General features: G+C 43.5%; 4 protein-coding genes across 6 annotated transcripts in view; 2 read left to right on the forward strand and 2 right to left on the reverse strand.

Annotated features, from left to right (window-relative positions):
* Positions 1-192: 192 nt before the first annotated feature.
* Positions 193-3,128, reverse strand: cnep1r1 (CTD nuclear envelope phosphatase 1 regulatory subunit 1). Of its 2 annotated transcripts, none has more exons than XM_071897369.2 (6): positions 3,066-3,128; positions 2,322-2,393; positions 1,942-2,015; positions 1,563-1,672; positions 703-757; positions 193-593 (listed from the first exon to the last, which is right to left on the reverse strand). In XM_071897369.2, the coding sequence occupies exons 1-6, from the start codon at positions 3,088-3,090 to the stop codon at positions 552-554; spliced, it is 378 nt and encodes a 125-aa protein (XP_071753470.1). In that variant the 5' UTR covers positions 3,091-3,128; the 3' UTR covers positions 193-551. The 2 variants fall into 2 exon arrangements, with proteins under 2 accessions (XP_071753470.1, XP_071753469.1); XM_071897368.2 differs by having other exon boundaries at positions 3,054-3,120.
* A 1,018-nt stretch (positions 3,129-4,146) lies between these two features.
* LOC139910129 (arylamine N-acetyltransferase, pineal gland isozyme NAT-10-like) lies at positions 4,147-6,732 on the reverse strand. Of its 2 annotated transcripts, none has more exons than XM_078284752.1 (2): positions 6,724-6,732; positions 4,147-5,260 (listed from the first exon to the last, which is right to left on the reverse strand). In XM_078284752.1, the coding sequence occupies exon 2, from the start codon at positions 5,240-5,242 to the stop codon at positions 4,370-4,372; it is 873 nt and encodes a 290-aa protein (XP_078140878.1). In that variant the 5' UTR covers positions 5,243-5,260; positions 6,724-6,732; the 3' UTR covers positions 4,147-4,369. The 2 variants fall into 2 exon arrangements, with proteins under 2 accessions (XP_078140878.1, XP_078140880.1); XM_078284754.1 differs by lacking the exon at positions 6,724-6,732 and adding an exon at positions 5,747-5,767.
* Positions 6,733-8,717: 1,985 nt separating this feature from the next.
* Positions 8,718-10,796, forward strand: sdr42e1 (short chain dehydrogenase/reductase family 42E, member 1). The gene is made up of 2 exons (XM_071897343.2): positions 8,718-8,790; positions 9,152-10,796. The coding sequence occupies exons 1-2, from the start codon at positions 8,729-8,731 to the stop codon at positions 10,248-10,250; spliced, it is 1,161 nt and encodes a 386-aa protein (XP_071753444.1). The 5' UTR covers positions 8,718-8,728; the 3' UTR covers positions 10,251-10,796.
* A 1,269-nt stretch (positions 10,797-12,065) lies between these two features.
* Positions 12,066-17,191, forward strand: part of wtip (WT1 interacting protein) — a 28,806-nt gene continuing 23,680 nt past the window's right edge. Inside the window, exon 1 of the mRNA XM_071897331.2 lies at positions 12,066-13,817. Coding sequence (XP_071753432.1) covers positions 12,317-13,817 — 1,501 coding nt within the window. The 5' untranslated portion in view covers positions 12,066-12,316. The remainder of the gene's footprint in view (positions 13,818-17,191) is intronic.

A 17,191-nucleotide genomic window follows, 5' to 3' on the forward strand; every position in this document is an offset into this window, starting at 1 on the left:
TTGGAGATAACTTGTAAAATGTTGCGTAAATATCCTACTAACCATCTTAACACATGTCACACTATTAAGATATCATACTATCATCTTATACAAGATGAAACAAGCTTTCAAGCTCAAATAAATAAGCACTTGGACAGAGGCTCATCAATACAAGAGAGGCATTGAAAGAAAAAGGAGACACGTTTTCACACGTTCAGTATTTATTTGGTAAATAAATTTAAAAATAGAAACATTTATCTAAAACACATGCGCATCATCAGAAATAAACACATCTGAACTCACAATGAATGAGTAAAATATATCAACGGGTATATGAGCAGAGAAGCAGCTTCAACAGAGACATTGATAAAAGGCCTTTTCTGTTCATTTCTTCATTCTTAACAAATGCATTTTCCATCGTGAAGACACACTCTGCCTCGGTGCTGTTCCCCTTCCGCTGTCATCTCATTGTTTTAGATCACCCAAAGGATCGCAGACCCCGAGCGATCAGTAGCTATCAACATGGTGATGTTAACAGGTTGATTTTCTGACCAGCTCACACCAGCTTGTGGTTATTGGATGTTTGGTCGTGGTTTGAGAATAAGCTTCCCCGTCTGTAAATAGACGCAAACAAAACAAGTGTTACAATTATGAAAAAACACAAATCAACAGAACAGACTAGTGATTACAAAAGCCTGAACGACCACAAAACGTTGAACTCACATCATCACAGGACATGTTGTATTCTGCTAAAACTGTCCGACAGCGCGCAGCGATACTGAAGGGGTAAAGGTCAAAGATGTAAACCAAAATTTTAAAGCATTAAGTCAGCAGAAAATAGCAACAGAAATGACAGGTTATAGTGGCACTTTATATTAAAGTTAAGGTTCCAGCTCTTTGTGTGATACAAGACAAAAAGTCATGCGAGCTCTTGCCTGTTCAAAGACTACATCTTGATATTGTTTTCTTCTCAAATGTAAGTCAGCCATTCTCCATCAATGCAGGTGTGAAAACAATACACGATTGTATAGCAACAATCCCGGAGAGGGCGGTCATTACCGTGATTATGGGTATGACAGTGATGCAGCTAGATAAGAGCTGGTGCCTTCTCAAAATCACACTAAATAACTCCCTCTAGAATATTATGATGTTACCAACATGTGTGTACTGTTTGAAAACATGTATTCCAAGTAGTGTACATACATGAAACCTGGACAAAACACTAAAGACTGAGTGCTCACTCCTCAATTACTACACAAGTTGGCACAGCAACTAATTCCATATTTAATAAAGCATGGCTAGCTGTGCTTTATGGGAATTAACAGTACAAATGACACATTTTTGACCAGAGTGCTTGGCTGTAACTACCTGTTGTATAACATAGACTATGGTACTTGTTAACTGAAAGATGGATGCCGATTATAAGGGTGCAAATACTTAAACACTTCCTGCATACAAGAGCTAAACATGTCAATGACTGAAGTCAGATGTGTGGAAACTATGCAACTCGGGCAATAATAGCAGTCTGACAAAGTGTCAAAAGATGCAACTTCCTATGAATTGAAATATACACAGAAGGATACATTGATGGAGCAACAACTCGTTTGTGTATTCCAGCGAAGAACAGAGCTATTAGAGTGATACAGCTGATGGTGAAGAACGGATGATTCCATAGCGATGAGAAGAACGACACCTGCATAACAAGGGAAACATAAACATAACATAAAAAAACTATGCAAACCAATATATCAAGTCAAAAAACTCTTCCACTTATAGAGATCTTATTGAAAGATCGGATATAAGTAGAAAATAAAAATGATTGGGCCCCCAGGGGAAATTTGGTTATCCCACAGCAGCTAGTGTACATGGTATATAAGGCAAATGGAAGTTCAAGCTATAAGAAAGTGTCACACGATAGACATGCCCACATCAAAAACATTTCAGTTGAAAAAGTAAGCGTACCTTCTGTGTGTCCGGGTCTATCAACCAGTTCCAAGCCCCAGTAGCCGTACAAACAGATACCACTATCAAAATCACTGAAACAAGATATGAGAATGAGACAGTGCAAGAAACAGTGCAAGAAACATCAAAATATCATCAACTCTCATATCAATCTCTCAATATCATAGGTATCTGCACAATGTAGACAATACCTTACAACTCTGTCTCATCTCTGGCTTTGCTCACAAATATACTGACAACTTTGTCAATAATGTCCTGCACCAATGTCTCCAGGACAAATTACTGTGCATTGCTGTACTTGGCAAATTAAGTGTTTCTTATGATTGTTATGTTTGTGGCATGCTTGGTTTTTGCAATCATCCCCACGATTATTTACTTACTTCGCCACCGACCTGTTGCAGGCTGCAAACAGGAGACATACTCTGTCAATCTTCTCTCAAAGGCCTTTAGGTCTGGCAACAAAAAGGGACAAGTGCATTTTTAATTTGATGTCAGTACAATAAATGCACATAGTTACATTGGGGCTTGTGTCTTTATTGTATGACCAGTTGTTACACTGGCAGTTTTAGGAATAACACTTCCCTTAAACAGAGGGATGGATGTAGCTAGATGTCTCACCTCTCTAGAGATTATGCAATATAGATCTTACACAGCTAACGTCAACCTTAACTCCAGGGCTATAAGGTTACCAAAGTTAATAGTTAGTACCTGAATAGTTAGTGGTGGCAAGGAGCAATTAAGCTGAGTGGAGATTTGAATTTGGCTGTTGCAAACATCCAAAAATATGAACTTGCATGCATGTTTAGCTAGCAAGCTGATCATAGCAAGTCTCGTTGGCTGCTAGCAAAGCCTAGCTATCTAGTTACAGTACCAAAACAAACTATTAGACTTTAATGTACAACATAGCTAAACTGAAATATCGGCTAAAACTGCAATAAGCTATGGGGTCCGGCTAGCGAACAAGCTAACCGGCGTCAGCGGGCAAGCCAGCTAGCTACACCTATCATTGCACCTGCCTCTTGAGAACTGTGTTCTGAGTTCCCTTTAACTTTGACGGTCACACAGACGCTAAAACAAATCAGCCATTATCTGTTAATGAGAAGTTTGCTTGCCATGTTGGTTACCTTCGGCCTGTTCCAAGGAATTCATTTCTGAGTCTCGTTGTGTTGCTGCTTCCCCTCAGGCAGTCCAACCCGTCAGCCAATCCGCACTGGCTGCTTTCGTAAACGAAAACGGCATTGGTTAAAAACCTAATAGGCGGTACATCCGCCATTTGCAACGCTTCCACCATTCCAAAGAGCCTTGAAGAGCTCACAGTGTAGTTGCCATTAGTAGACTCGCATTTTATTTTCAATGTATTCGCGCAATGAATAATGGGAGAATGACATGGGAGGAGTGCTCAGGTTGGACACGGCTAATAAAACTACTAAGTTGCAATTGCGAAATTATTCGATAATGCGACGTAAACCTCGAAAACAGAAATTCAAACTTGTTGAAGTTTTTCTACTTACGAACTGTTTGTCATAAGAGATTGACGCTTTAGCTAACTAGCTTAACTAGCGTTGCGCGTTGCTGAGTTTTCCTCTGATGGCGTCTCTCTTGTATTTTAATCAGCTCTGAAAGACGTGATTTGCCCCTTGTGTAACGGCCCAGGGACCTGACTCAGAAAGTTAGCGTATCAGCTCCCTAGAACATAAGTTGGTGATACTGATTACTGGAACATAACTGTCCCGATGCCAGTAGTAAATAAAAAGGTGGGTAAACTATTATGGAAGTCTACCACCACCAATATAAACAAAATCATTTTTCCATAAGGTATTAATTTGTGTTTTTCCCCCTTAGAAGAACTTATCATACAACTCATTTATTTGATTCTACTTACTGTGATGTATGTTTTAAATTTATAACATTAAGATGTAGGTCAACCCTAGAAACGTGGGTTGGCTTGAACTCTATTCTGCAAATAAAGAGTTTGTGTGGGTTCACCCTACACAACATCCTTGCCCAATGACCTGCCAAATGTTGTCTCAATGGATGAGAAATCAGAATCAGAATCAGAATCAGAAATACTTTATTGATCCCCGAGGGGAAATTGGGTTTCGTTGCAGTTGCTCACAGAAATATATATAGGCATAGAGAAATTATAAGAAAAATAGAAATATGTAGAATATGTGCATTATACTACAACACCAAATGGTACCACATGTTCAAATTACAGTTTATTTTTCTTCATTCAATCCTTCACAATTACAGAATCATATACACCAGTTACAATACTGTATATTGAACAAATTTGGAAATTTAAAGCATCCTTTATATGGATTAAAATAGATACAATTCTTCAAAAAGCTGCAAGATCTGGTCAGCCATTAAATCAACACAGGTATTTATCATGTTAACAGTACAGAAACAGAAAATCTGGAGTTTTTCATAGTGTGTAGCATGCTTTATTGTTTACAGGCACAAGCTTGTTCACCAACTTTAAATTGAATTTCTCCCTCAGAATTTGCTCTACCTCATCATCCGGTATGTCCTTCATCTCTAACAGATCAACACCTTCCTCAGGCTTGAAGGTGACCTCACTGTAGGTCCAGCCAATGAGGGCTCTGAATCCTGCGGGTGTCTGCAGAGAGCAGATGGACTTGTTGGTGAAAAGTGAAGTCGGATCTGTCTGAAGTGTGTGGGATGTCTCGAGGAAATGATCGACCCCCCGCGGCACCAAGGTGAAGCAGTAGATCGTCTTTGTCTGCTTCTTATCCACGAGACTCGACTTGGCAAAGTCCGGACTCAGGATCTCCGGCTTCCTGCCAGTCTTCTCCAAGACCCAGACCTCCCCCTTTTCTATGAGACGAAACACACCGGCCGCCTGAGGCTGCTCCTTCCCGGAGACGAGCTCTAGAGGCTCCTGGATTTGGCTAGACACCCCAAAGCTTACATCTGCAACGTATGCCTTGCCATCAATGATGACCTTGTTGATGAGATGAGAATCCATGGGGTTGAAGTCGTTTTTGATGCTGTTGAAAACCCTGGAGCCCAAGGTTTCAGGGTTGTAGCCCAGCTCCTTCAGCACCCAGGCGAACAGCCAGTTGTTCTCACAGCACCAGCCCCCACGGCCGCTCCTGACGATCTTGTTGAAGATGAACTCGAGGTCCATGGTGATCCTCTCCCCACAGTGGATGCTGAGGTTTTCAAAGGGGATTGTCATGATGTGCTGTCTGTGGATCAACTTCAGTGTTGCCAGGTCCGGGTTTTCATACGGGCCATGGAACTCGATCCTTCTGAAGTACTCCTCCAAATTCATCTTGTCCTGTAAGACAGGCTACAGGATACACCTTCCTATTACTGAGTTGCACCCAATTTTAGCACAGTAGTCTCAATTGTCTCAAGGCTTAAAAAATATTCTTAAACCAGTCTCCACCCCTTAATATAGGCTACAACCCCCTTCATGATTGAAGGGGATTTAATAGGTGTAATCAATTAGGGATTATAGTTTTCTTCTGGTTTCACCTGGACAGTCTGACAGTAGCAGGTGTTAGTGAGATAGATGTGTATCCCCAAAATCTGCACCTTTGCTTAAATACAAGACAAGTTGATAGACCTGTAGGCCTACACCAGTTGTGTTACCCTATACTTAAATCCCTTATCTGGAGGATTTGACTGTATTGGACATTATTGTAACACAATAATGTCCAATACAGTCAAAAAAGTACAAACACAAAAAAGTTAATCCCGTGAGCGGCCCGCATACTTTTATGGGATATTGCTATCTGGCAAAAAACGTTTCTAAATTGGAAACGCAACCGACCTTATTGGAGAAAAAAATGCGACGTAGTTTTGCGGGCTGCGGAGTAGGCTGTCTGTCCTGAGGAGCTGTAAACCAGATAACCAGAAACCTGCACACTTAAGAACTCTGTCCGAGTAGACTTTGTTCCTGCACTAACGGGCAGAAGTTAATGTTATTCCAAAAGATCAGCAACAATTGGGTAATATGAAAGTAAAGCAAGCAGAAGTCGGTTCAGGGGCGGAGCCGTCGATTCATAAAAGAAATGACTCTTGAAAGAAATTACTTATACAATTGAATTGATGCTGTATGCTCTGGATAGCGCAGGTGAATAACAACCGGTAACTTGCCACGTGTCACACTTCTGTAGTACTTTGTCCCTGGTATCGAATCCCTTTCTTTGAGGGGAACATTCAAAATGCGGTTGACGAATGTCACGCGCTCAGCTGCATTAAAGAACTTACAGATCAACATCACAATCAGATGAATATTTATTGAAATGACAGTTACAATTAGCACAGAAATTATTAAGGCATTCGCGAGGTCAGCTAAAGTTTCTCTTCCTGGTTGCAACATCTGCCGTCGCTCCCTAAGTAGTAACCACTGACGCATTCAAGCTACGGTCACCAGTTAATCTGGAAACGACTTAAACTGTAACACCGGGATACAGGCGTATGGTAACCTCTATGTTCACCTAAAATCTAAACTCGGCCGCGAGGGTGTGTGCAATATGTTCGTGGTTTTTTTTAATTTTTTATCTTCCCCCCTTTTTCAAAAGTTTTACGGCATTTTAGAGGTGCAACAAGCTTTTTACTAACGCCCTTGCTTTTACAACGAAGGGTTGACTGTGTCATGTATCTATGTAGTGTGTATCTGTCAATTACCTATCTGTTAAAGTGCAATATCACTCCTGAGCCCAAGACAAATTGCCCTACGGGAACAATAAAGTATATCCTATCCTATCCTATCCTATCCTGTCCATTCAGCAGCTTCCTCCTCACCTGTGCAGGTCATCATGGTCATGTGCTGCTGCTTCCGGCTCTTTCTATTGGCAGTACCGAAAAAATAACCAGCCAAAGGAATTTGAAAGACTATCCCCGACGTACTTACTGTGACTGTTAGCTAGAGCTGGTGACTAACTGGTAACAAGACTAACTGTTTAAATGCAGTATAAGTGTGTAACTTACATTTCTTGATCTGAGGAAATAATCAATTGTCTGCTGCCTTTTTGCTGGCTTATTTACATTTTAATTACTTCTAAACACCATTAACTTAATTGCCGCTAGGGGGAGCTCTATAGTTTATGATTTTACTGCGATATTAGTACAGTATCCTTCTAAAATGTATTAGACTTTGAGTATGAAGGAAAAACTGTGGCTTCTGGAATTATTTCACGACCAAAGAGGAATTCATCACTGTCAGCAGGATGTAAGTGAAGTTCTGACAAAAGCTGGAGCTTCTGCTACAAATAAGAAACTATTTACCAGTATCAAGCTCGCCACAATAATGAATACAATTTCCGATCAAAACCTTCAAAATAAAACCCTAATTTCACCAAACTATTTAACAGCTATTGTTTCACCCCTTATTAATTGTAAGAATTGAATTGAGTATTTTGATATGATTTTGTTTCGTCTTTACTAGTGATTGGTTGATGCTTGAATCAATCCTTCAACAATAGCCTACTTTAAAGCGAAGGAGTCGAATTGCTTCGCCAAAAGAACTGAATTGAAATTCATCAGGTGCACTTGTAAAGTTGTTGGCTAATAAAATGGGCTTAATCAACCACAGTCACACAACAAACTCACAAATTATCAAACTCCTTCATTCATTGATTATCTTTATACAACTCCCAAGCGACTACTACTTGGCACAAGAGCACCTGTATGATGTATTCAGTTCGAGCTGAGTTGCTGAATCGACATCTTTCTTTTGGACTCAACAAACCGTTCAGCTGTATCAGACTGAGCGAATCGTCACCTTTTGGTCAAAAGAAACAGTACAGATGTGAGTGACTCGCTAGGTCAGTTGGTCCAGCGGCTCAGTTGCTTGTGGTAACTGGAACTGTTCAGTCCTGTTGGCTATCAAATTGTCCTTTTTGCAGAGGTGAACAAAATGAACCAGTCCTGAATCGATTTACTACCGTCGGACGGGCCAAAGGAATCGAGTTAGCTGAAAGAATCGATCTCCTAATCTCTATTTTAATACCTCTTTTCCCGCCAGGAGTGATGCATTTGACGCTGTTGTTTTGAAGGCAAAATCGCTGTCCTTCCGGTCTTATTCGGCCTCTCTTAACTGGCTTGACGCAGCTGGAAGCTTGCACGCAACCACAAGAGGTACTTTTTTTTTTTTTTTTGCGTAAAACTACGTAGACTTTTCATGATGTCACCACGCACGTGTAGCCCCGCCCAAGGAAGTGGGCAGTAGTGAAATATAATACTTCCATGAGTGTTACCCAAGGGTGTTACCCCAACAGATATTTCACACACGTTCTGCCCGGCTAATGTTGAGGTTGGTACTAACACTGAATACGTGCACTTAATATTTTACAGGCCAGGCTGTGATTTTACCTCATGTACGTTCTCTTCATGTCAGAGCACGCCGTTTTGGTGCATTTGATTTGGTGACATTGCATGCTGAATTACCCCCTTACGTAAAAAAAAAAACCTTAACCTTAAGCATTAATCCTGGAATAAATTTGTATGGATGTTATGCACATACCACAACAAATATATCATCGTATAGAAATATTAACGTGATAACTTATGAGAAAACAACCAGAAAGTACGTATAAAGGTCACCATGAACACTGCAAGTCCCTATAGGAATATTGTAGTGATTTTTAGTTTAAGACAGAAGAGTGTAGGCTACTAACTGTCACATTTGTGGGAATGCTGTTTACTCTGTGTACTAGTGTGTGTCTAAAAATGAAAACAGTCGTTTTTCTATGCATCTATAATTCTATCTTTTTTGTGTTTTTTTTTTTTACAGATTCGCCTTCCTACAATGGGAACTGCACGAACAGACACGTTTTTGATAACCGGGGGAAGTGGGTATTTTGGTTATCGGTAAGCACCATTTCATATTGACTATTTCTCATGAGAAAGATACAACTTATATAGTTAGTAGACGTGCAGACTGCAGAGTTGCCTGCTGCAGTAACACTGCCGATCACAACAAGGTGGCGTTATCACACAAGTCTCAGCTTGCTGACTGTTAAGGAGATCCACTGCATTCCATAGAAGAGTCGTCAAGTGGATTTAAATACGTTTTTAAAATAAGATAAAGCTATGAAACAAACACATTATTCTGTTTATTTGCTGTAAAATTACCTTGTGCACCCTTACTTATTAAGTGAATGAGTTGTGTTTATTGATGCTTTGAATCCATGCGTGAGATTGTACATTAATAACCCTTTTTCCTCTGTAGCCTGGCATGCTCTCTGTATAAAAAAGGAGCCAAAATCATCCTGTTTGATGTCGCCCCTCCAAGCCAAGAAGTGCCAGAGGGCGTTGTCTTCCTGCAGGGAGACATACGGGAATACGCACAAGTTGAGAAGGCCGTCGCCGGCGTGGACTGTGTGTTCCACATCGCATCCTACGGCATGTCAGGCAGGGAGCAGCTGAACTGCCGTCTGATCGAGGCGGTGAATGTCGGAGGCACGGAGAACGTCCTGAAGGCCTGTGTGGAGCAGGGAGTCTCCAGGCTGGTGTACACCAGCACCTTCAACGTGGTGTTCGGAGGCCAAGTCATAGAGAACGGGGACGAGAGCCTCCCCTATCTGCCTCTCCATCTCCACCCAGACCACTACTCCAGAACCAAGTCGGTGGCTGAGATGGCGGTGATGAAAGCCAATGGGTCTGCGCTGAAGGACGGCAGCGGCGTGCTGAGAAGCTGCGCCCTGCGCCCGGCAGGGATCTACGGCCCAGGAGAGCAGAGGCACCTGCCCAGGATCGTCGGCTACATCGAGAAGGGAATCTTCAGGTTTGTTTACGGGAAGCCCAGCAGCCTGGTGGAGTTCGTCCACGTGGACAACCTGGTGTCGGCGCACGAGCTCGCCGCCGAGGCCCTGACCCCGCAGCGGCAGCGGCGCTCCGCCGGCCAGGCCTACTTCATCTCAGACGGCAGGCCCGTCAACAACTTTGAGTTCTTCAGACCTCTGGTGGAGGGCCTGGGCTATCCTTTCCCCAAACTGCGCCTGCCTGTCGCTCTCATTTACTTCTTCGCCTTCCTCACAGAAATGATTCACCACCTTGTCGGCCCCCTCTATAACTTCCAGCCATTGCTGACACGCACAGAGGTGTACAAAACCGGCGTGACGCATTACTTCAGCATGGCAAAAGCCAAGGCAGAGCTGGGTTATGAGCCCCAGGAGCACAACCTGGATGAGGTTGTGCAGTGGTTCAGAAGCAGAGGCCACGGGAAAAAGCATCACAGCTCCTTCCTTACAAAACTGCTATTAGACGGCCTGCTGGTTGCTGCCTTTGTTGCTGTGGCTCTCTCTTGCCTCCCAGTTGTTGGCAGTTGATGAGGAACATTCTGATGTTTTCTCTCATGGTTTACATGTGAAGACCGATTCATAACCTGGCTGTTTACAAGTGTTAAAATGGCAAGGTCCATGGACACGTTTTCTCTCTAAATGTTGATCTGTAATAATTAGGGACGCATTTAATTGCATGTCAAGATCCAGAAAGTCATTAGTGGCAAGTGTTCCAGACTATTACTTTTTGGAGTAATTGTTTGTTGCCTGTGAAAGCAACTGGCTGTAGATATAACTCAAAATTTCTCAAAATTAACACATTTAATAGTGGACTTTCCCTTTTGATATTGTTATACTAATGGCATTACATGTGAAAGTAATCTGATGATCTGTCGACCAGGATATGTCACTGTCAGAAGCTACATCAACTGCTACCTCTTTTAACCTTTTTGGGTTTTGGAACTAAACCTCTGGGGGAAAAGCTTGGTAATTACCTATTATACATTTTTTTGTGAACCTGTTTTTCTATAAGCAAATACCAAGCAACTTTCTCAAATTTGTAATGAATAAAACTCTACAAATCAAGTATTGAAATGATGTGTCTTTTTCCAACAGAGAGCACTAATCTCCAGTAACCTACATCGCCTTTCTATTAAATCTAGAAATCTTGTCTTCTGATTCCAAATCTAGAGTTTGCCATATGGTTATTAAAGGTTTATGGGATGAGAGACAAATAGAGAGAACTAAATAATGATCAAGTGTGATCAGAATATCTAGAAAGACCTGTAACAAAGAGCAATAAAAGCCTGGTTTCTTACAGACTCTTAACTTGGCTACAGTATATCCATATACTCAATCATATATGCCCCCATTTATATCACAGTCATAAACTAATGGGATGCTAAATAAATAGGTGGGCAAACTATCCATTCATGATCATCATAAACAAACCAATTACAGTGTTAATTTATGTTTTCTTTCCATTGAAAGACCCTATACTCATTTAGTTTAATCCTGTTTCCTATGTACCCAAACGAAAAATCACTGTAAAATTCTTACATAGTCTAATATTAGGCCTATATAAAATTCTTAATACAGTATACTTACTGAGGTACTTTATTTTTATATAGAGTTTATAGACACCTTAGCGTACATCATGGTAGCTTTTTTGTTTTTTTTTAACTCCTATGATATCACTATAATATTCCTATCATATTACTATAGAGACCTATAGTTTTGCTGCGATAATTGAACTGTATCCTTCTAAAATTAATTATAACGGTTATTATAGTTCAGTTTCGCAAGGGCGCAATCTTAATTTTGTAACTTCAACATTGTGTCAGACTACAAAAGGTGTGACTGAGTTTTAGGTGGGTTTAGCCTCCATATTACAAATCCACCGAAGCTTTTTCCTAGTGTAAAAGAAGTCGGACCAGGTGAGGCGTGCTTTGTGCGATGTTTTAGTCTGCCTGAGATGAATGCAGACGTCCCCTTCTCTCTAAACTATTCTCTTTTCAGAGCCGGCAGCCCCTTGCTGAGTTGGTCGCAATCATTGTTTCTCTGCAGCATTAACCACATTCCAGAGAGGCGCAGCGCATCCTGTCTCCATCCCCGCATTCCTTTTACGCAAACGAGTCCCCTGCGTAAAACTGCATTTTATGTATATTTTCGGGCGAGTGGTGTGCCTAAACTTTTGCGCAGTGGTTATTTACGGTGCATCCGATTATCCAGCCTACTTTATTTTCTGAAATAGTGACCCGAAGGGAAATCTGGAGTCAAAACCAACAAGGGGAAATTCCTCCGCGCAGCGCGCCATTGACTGTAAAGACCTTTCAACTTAACAAAAACTGAAGTTGACAAACGTATCCCTGTCGGCTGAAACTGTGAGAAAGAGTTTGTTTTTTCGGTGAAGGGGGAAAGAAGAAGAAGACGATGCGGCACACAGAGGAGATTTCTGAGTACATCGGTGGTTTTGCTAAATGAGCGACGGCTGTAACGCGGCGTTTTGTTTTGATTTCCATGTGAAATGCAATTAGTGCTCTCCGGTCCTCGGTAGTTTGGCTCGCGGAGCGGAGCACACTCTCTGAACTTGTTTCTCGCCTCGGGAGCAAAACATGGAGCATTATGAGGAAGATTTGGGACTCCGGGCCAGTAAATTGATGGAGGACCTTTCCTTATATGAAGCGTATAAAGATGGGATGTACAATGCAAGGAGAGACTTGGTGATTAACCCCGATTTGGATTTTTCGGCTCCGGCAGTCGCAGAGCATAAAAGTAAGCCAATGAATGGCACCTCTGTGCTTCACCAGCAGCATCACACAGTAGAGAATTACACGTCTGGGAATAAAGTGTACAACGCGGCTCCGGTGCGCCCCGTGAACGGCAACCGGACCGTGCCTGTGGATTTTTGTGCCCCTCAAAGAGACGCAGTTTATAATGAGGAGAGCTGTTGCACCAAATCCGAAGTGGCTTTGCCGTGTTATAGCGGCGCTTCCGAGAGGCACCGGAGATACTCTCTGGAGGTGCAGGGCCACAGGTACAGCACCGGCTCTGCCTTCGACGGCGTGCCTCTCAACAAACCGGTATCTCTGCCTGGCAACAGGTGCAACAGTGTCTGCATTACCACTAACCATGACGGGAGATACAACGCCACCAGCCCGCGGTCCAGCCTGGCATCCTCTCTGTCCTCTCAAGAGCAGAGCAAGCATGCCAGCCCGAGGTCGAGCATCAGCAGCCCGCGTACTAGCTTGGTGGTACCGGGTCAGGACAGGTATACGAGCCCCAGGTCTAGTATGGTTCACTGCGAGGGCAGCAGCGTCCTCAGTCCCAGATCCAGCTATGCAAGCACCGCCAGCGACACCAGTAAACACTCCAGCCCCAGGGCCAGCCTCAACAGCTACGACTGCTGCAGCAAGCCCAGCAGCAACCGCACCAGCGGCATCAGCATGGGCTACGACCAGAGGCACACCAGCCCCAGGTCGAGCACGGCGAGCCAGTACTCTTTCACCACCAGCCCGAGATCTAGCTACTCTGACTCCCGATACGGGCCCATGGGCAACCATGATCTGGAGGGGGCAGTTTTACACGCAGCACCGCTGGCGAGTCCCCGCTCCAGCATCTGCAGCCAGGACGGGAGCGCGAGACCGGGGACGACGGCGAACTGCGTGGTCAGCCCCCGCTCCAGCATCTCCAGCCACAGCTCCAGAAGTTCCCGCAGCTCCAGAGGGTCGATGAGCACCTACCCGGACCTCCAGCTGCCCTCACCCAGGTCCTCGATGCTGGGAACCAGTTTACACGAGGACACGCTGCTTCAGGAATTTGGAGACTCCAACGGCATCCAAAGTCGCGTCCATCTCCAAGGGCTTGCGGCGATGCCAGAGCCCCAGCAGCAGTCGGCCCAGACGGGGATGAGCGCAGAGATAACCGCGGGTTCTCCGTCGTCATTTAGTTATGGGATGTCCTCGAAAGCAGCTGCCCCCGGCCAGAGGTTTAAACTGCCTTACCAGGTGACCCCGAGCCGGGAAAGTGGCCCGAGCCAGGCGGAGAGAAGGCTGGAGGCGCTCACCTTGGAGCTAGAAAAGGAGTTAGAGATGCACATGAAAAAAGAATACTTTGGTAAGTAATGGCAAGTCTAAGAAGTTTGTTTTCAAACATTTGTATTTGGGGGTCTATTAGAATTTGCAATCAACTAAAAAAAAGTCAATAAACAAAACTAATACCACAGTGTCGCTGAATCTATTTCAGCATAAGAAAATTAAAGTCATTGTGATTTTCACATTTCGAACTTAGACTCAATCTAAATTACAAAAGAACACAACCCCTCAATAATATGTTGATTGTTTTGCATGAGGGTTGGGTTTGAACTTCCACCATGGCCCCTAAACCAACCAAAGGTTCATTAAGATGTTACCATCCTCCCTAATTGTAGGTAGAAGCCAAATCAATTATTTCATTCATTATTTAATTTAATAGGCAATTCTCTTGAGTGCTTGATAAAGGAGAAGATGGAATATTAGACTTACAGGTGTATTAACAGAGATTGTTCATAAACTGGCTGGTCCCTGATTGGTTTAAAACACTGCTTTGGTCACAGCAGCTCAGCTCCTGGCCAGTCAGATCAATGTGTTTCCCCCTGGCATACTGTTCCTCCTCAGGTCCCTGGGTGAGGGTCTGATGCTCTGGCCCTGACCCCTGCACCTGCCCTGCCAAGGAACATTTTAGGCCTCACAGGTCTCTGGGCGAGCTCTGTATCACTGCTGTCACAGAAAAAACAAACAAACTCAGAGCTGCAATTTCATGTTTGTACTTGTGCTGAAGGTTTAAATGGTCCTTTCTAGATAGAGCAAGTTTCATGACCCACAAGTCCAAGCAATTTCCAAAATGCATGGTTGTCAAACTGAAAACTAAAGCTTTTTAGATTCCTTCAACATTAAATGTTTTTCAGCTGACAGCAGTAATGTGTTCTCCAACTCCTTCCAGTTTCTTTACCAGTTAATTTAGATAAAAACAACAGCAACTATTTTTGTACAAATGCGTAGTAGCATTATTAGTAGCGGTTATAGCAAGTATGAAATGTCATACATTTCCTCTGTATCACAACACTGAGTGCCTACTGAAAGTAAAAAATGGTAATGGTTGAACCAACAACAATTTACTGACTGCAAAAACAACCTGTTGCAAAGTGTTGGTGTTTTTCATCAATACTTATAAATGCTATCTGCCTGCTGTCTGTGTAAAAAGGGTTTCATTTAAGAAACAGGCGCAGATTTGTCATCTCTTCAAGGTCTGTTTGCAACCTGCGCATGCTGCATTATCAACAACAGGTCCCTCTGTGGCAGATAAGAGTGCTTTTTGCAGGGCAATACTAATTTCTGTCTTGGCAGAGCTAACGTTTACACAGCGCTGCACGTACTGAATGGAACCTTCTGTTCTGACAGAGCAGATACCCTTCGCTCCGTCAGCGCAGTGGTCTTGCTTTGTTGAAAATGAACTCTGCAGTCAACCTCTGGAGGATGGTCTCTAGGTAGCGGCCCAGTGAGATGAGCATGGCATGAACACTGCCAGGGTTAGGGGTTTGATTTCTATTACTGAAAATATACGCCTTCATGGTATTATAAGGCTGTTGGATAAAAACATTCACTATTGGGCGCACAACCTCTCCTTGCCATTTCAACTTTTTTTAAGATTTGGTTTCTGCCTGATTTCCAGAAATGAGCCTTATGATACTTTTCTTGTGATTAATGGCCTTGAGACCAAATATCTTTGCTTCAAAAGCAGAATACACACAGCTAGAGAAAGCCTACAGGGGAAGTTGCTGTCCACCTTTGAATTAGCAGCTAGACAAATGGCTGCAGTCAGAGAACAGTGGCTTGTTTTGTAGCCGGTGCACTTGCTCAGAGTGAGGCTGAGACGGGCCGTTCGTTTGTGCCAGAGAAGCAGGTGAGAGAAGGAGGAAGGAAGAGAGGAGGGAGAAATGGAGAAAGACAGAGAGGGGGAGAGCAAGAGAGGCGCAGAGATAATGGAGAACGAGCAAGGGGGTGGAAAGAGGGGAGATGGAGATGGAGAGAGAAAGGGAGAAAGAGAAGAATGCAGACAGAAGCTCCTCACACCAGGGCCAATAGAGACAGCGCTGTTTCCGTAGCGACAGCGGAGAAATTGATCGCCGGGGCTTTATTGGAGGCCCAGCGCTGCCTGCCAGTGTCCCACACTGCTCTGCTCTGCTCTGCCTGCCGGCCCCTGTGTGGCCTCTGTTTGTTGTGGTGGCGAAGGAGCTGTGAATCAACAGCTGGCCCGACACAGGCTGCAATTGAAGCTGCGGAGCGGGCCCGCCCCACCCCCCCACCCCAGCCCACCACCCCGCCCCACCACCCCGCCCCGACTCCCCCGCGAAGCCCTTCATTAACCAGCCAGTGGGGAGTCGGGCAGCACCAGACACTTGGCACACGATCCTGGCTGGCGGGCCAGACATGGTTGGTGGGGGTCAAGTCTGATCACCTGCCCAGAATTATAATGGCAGTAGTCATGCACATGCCTGTCACACACAAACGCTGACTTGTGGGCAACAGCACACCGCCCTGCCCTGCACAACCGTCACTTTATGACTCCTCTTAAAAAAAAAAAAATGCATCCTATTGCAATTATTTTGACAGACATTGTAATTGAAGTATGACTTGAAATATTTTTTAAAGTCTCATCTTCAGTTTCAAGTCTATAATACCTTCTGATCTGCTGTGAAACACTCTCAGAAGCTCTGCAATGGGAAAATATTTCCTATAGGATTTACAAGTGAAGACCAATCTCCTCAAATTATGTAGTATTTCAGGCTTAAGGCCTGTCTGCTAGACATTTCTCATTGACCTGTTGAATGCCCCAGTTACAGCCTTTTTTATACAGATGTTGCATTCTTTCACACTGCAGTATCAGTATGATTTCAATATACAGGTAATTGCCAGAATAAAGGAAACACCAATTTAAAGTGTATTAATAGGGCGTTTGGTCGCCACAAGCCTCAAAGCGCCATGGCATTGATTCTACATGTGTCTGGAACTCTGTAGTAGGGATGCAACACCCTAAGCACCAGCTTTCAATATACTATGTATCACTCCTTTACTCAAGTGTTTCTCCTGTTGATCCAAAGCATTCAGTATGAGTGCATACATTATTATTATTTTTTATCATAGGTGACCACAGTGGGGCTTAAACCCCAAACCCTGGCAGTGTTATTCCATGCTGTACCCATTGAACTACCTACTGTATATAGGATCACCATCCAGGGCCGTCCTTGTTTTCAGATGGAGGGACAGAATATGCTAAGTATATGCTCTGTCTGCAGTAGTTGCATCACTCCCAGGCATAAGAAATGCAGAAGCATTCTAGTATTTGGCAGCACTTGGTTCCACAAAACAGGAAAGTGCAATTCATCACTGTATAACTTACTGTGAACTTCAGCCTCCATTTGTTTGATTGTAAGCTTACATGCAGCCTGTGCA

The sequence above is a fragment of the Centroberyx gerrardi genome, chromosome 1, assembly GCF_048128805.1.
Source record: "Centroberyx gerrardi isolate f3 chromosome 1, fCenGer3.hap1.cur.20231027, whole genome shotgun sequence".
Taxonomy (NCBI): domain Eukaryota; kingdom Metazoa; phylum Chordata; class Actinopteri; order Beryciformes; family Berycidae; genus Centroberyx; species Centroberyx gerrardi.

Excerpts from the sequence above, each read along its gene's own strand:
- cnep1r1 (XM_071897368.2), bottom strand. The coding sequence starts at position 3,090 with ATGAATTCCTTGGAACAGGCCGAAGGTAACCAACATG. Across the intron at positions 2,016-2,321 it reads TGCAACAGGTCGGTGGCGAA|TGATTTTGATAGTGGTATCT; the intron begins GTAAGTAAATAA and ends ATCTTGTTTCAG. Across the intron at positions 758-1,562 it reads CGAGTTGTTGCTCCATCAAT|TATCGCTGCGCGCTGTCGGA; the intron begins GTATCCTTCTGT and ends TTACCCCTTCAG.
- LOC139910129 (XM_078284752.1), bottom strand. The coding sequence starts at position 5,242 with ATGAATTTGGAGGAGTACTTCAGAAGGATCGAGTTCCATGGCCCGTAT.
- sdr42e1 (XM_071897343.2), top strand. The coding sequence starts at position 8,729 with ATGGGAACTGCACGAACAGACACGTTTTTGATAACCGGGGGAAGTGGG. Across the intron at positions 8,791-9,151 it reads AGTGGGTATTTTGGTTATCG|CCTGGCATGCTCTCTGTATA; the intron begins GTAAGCACCATT and ends TTTCCTCTGTAG.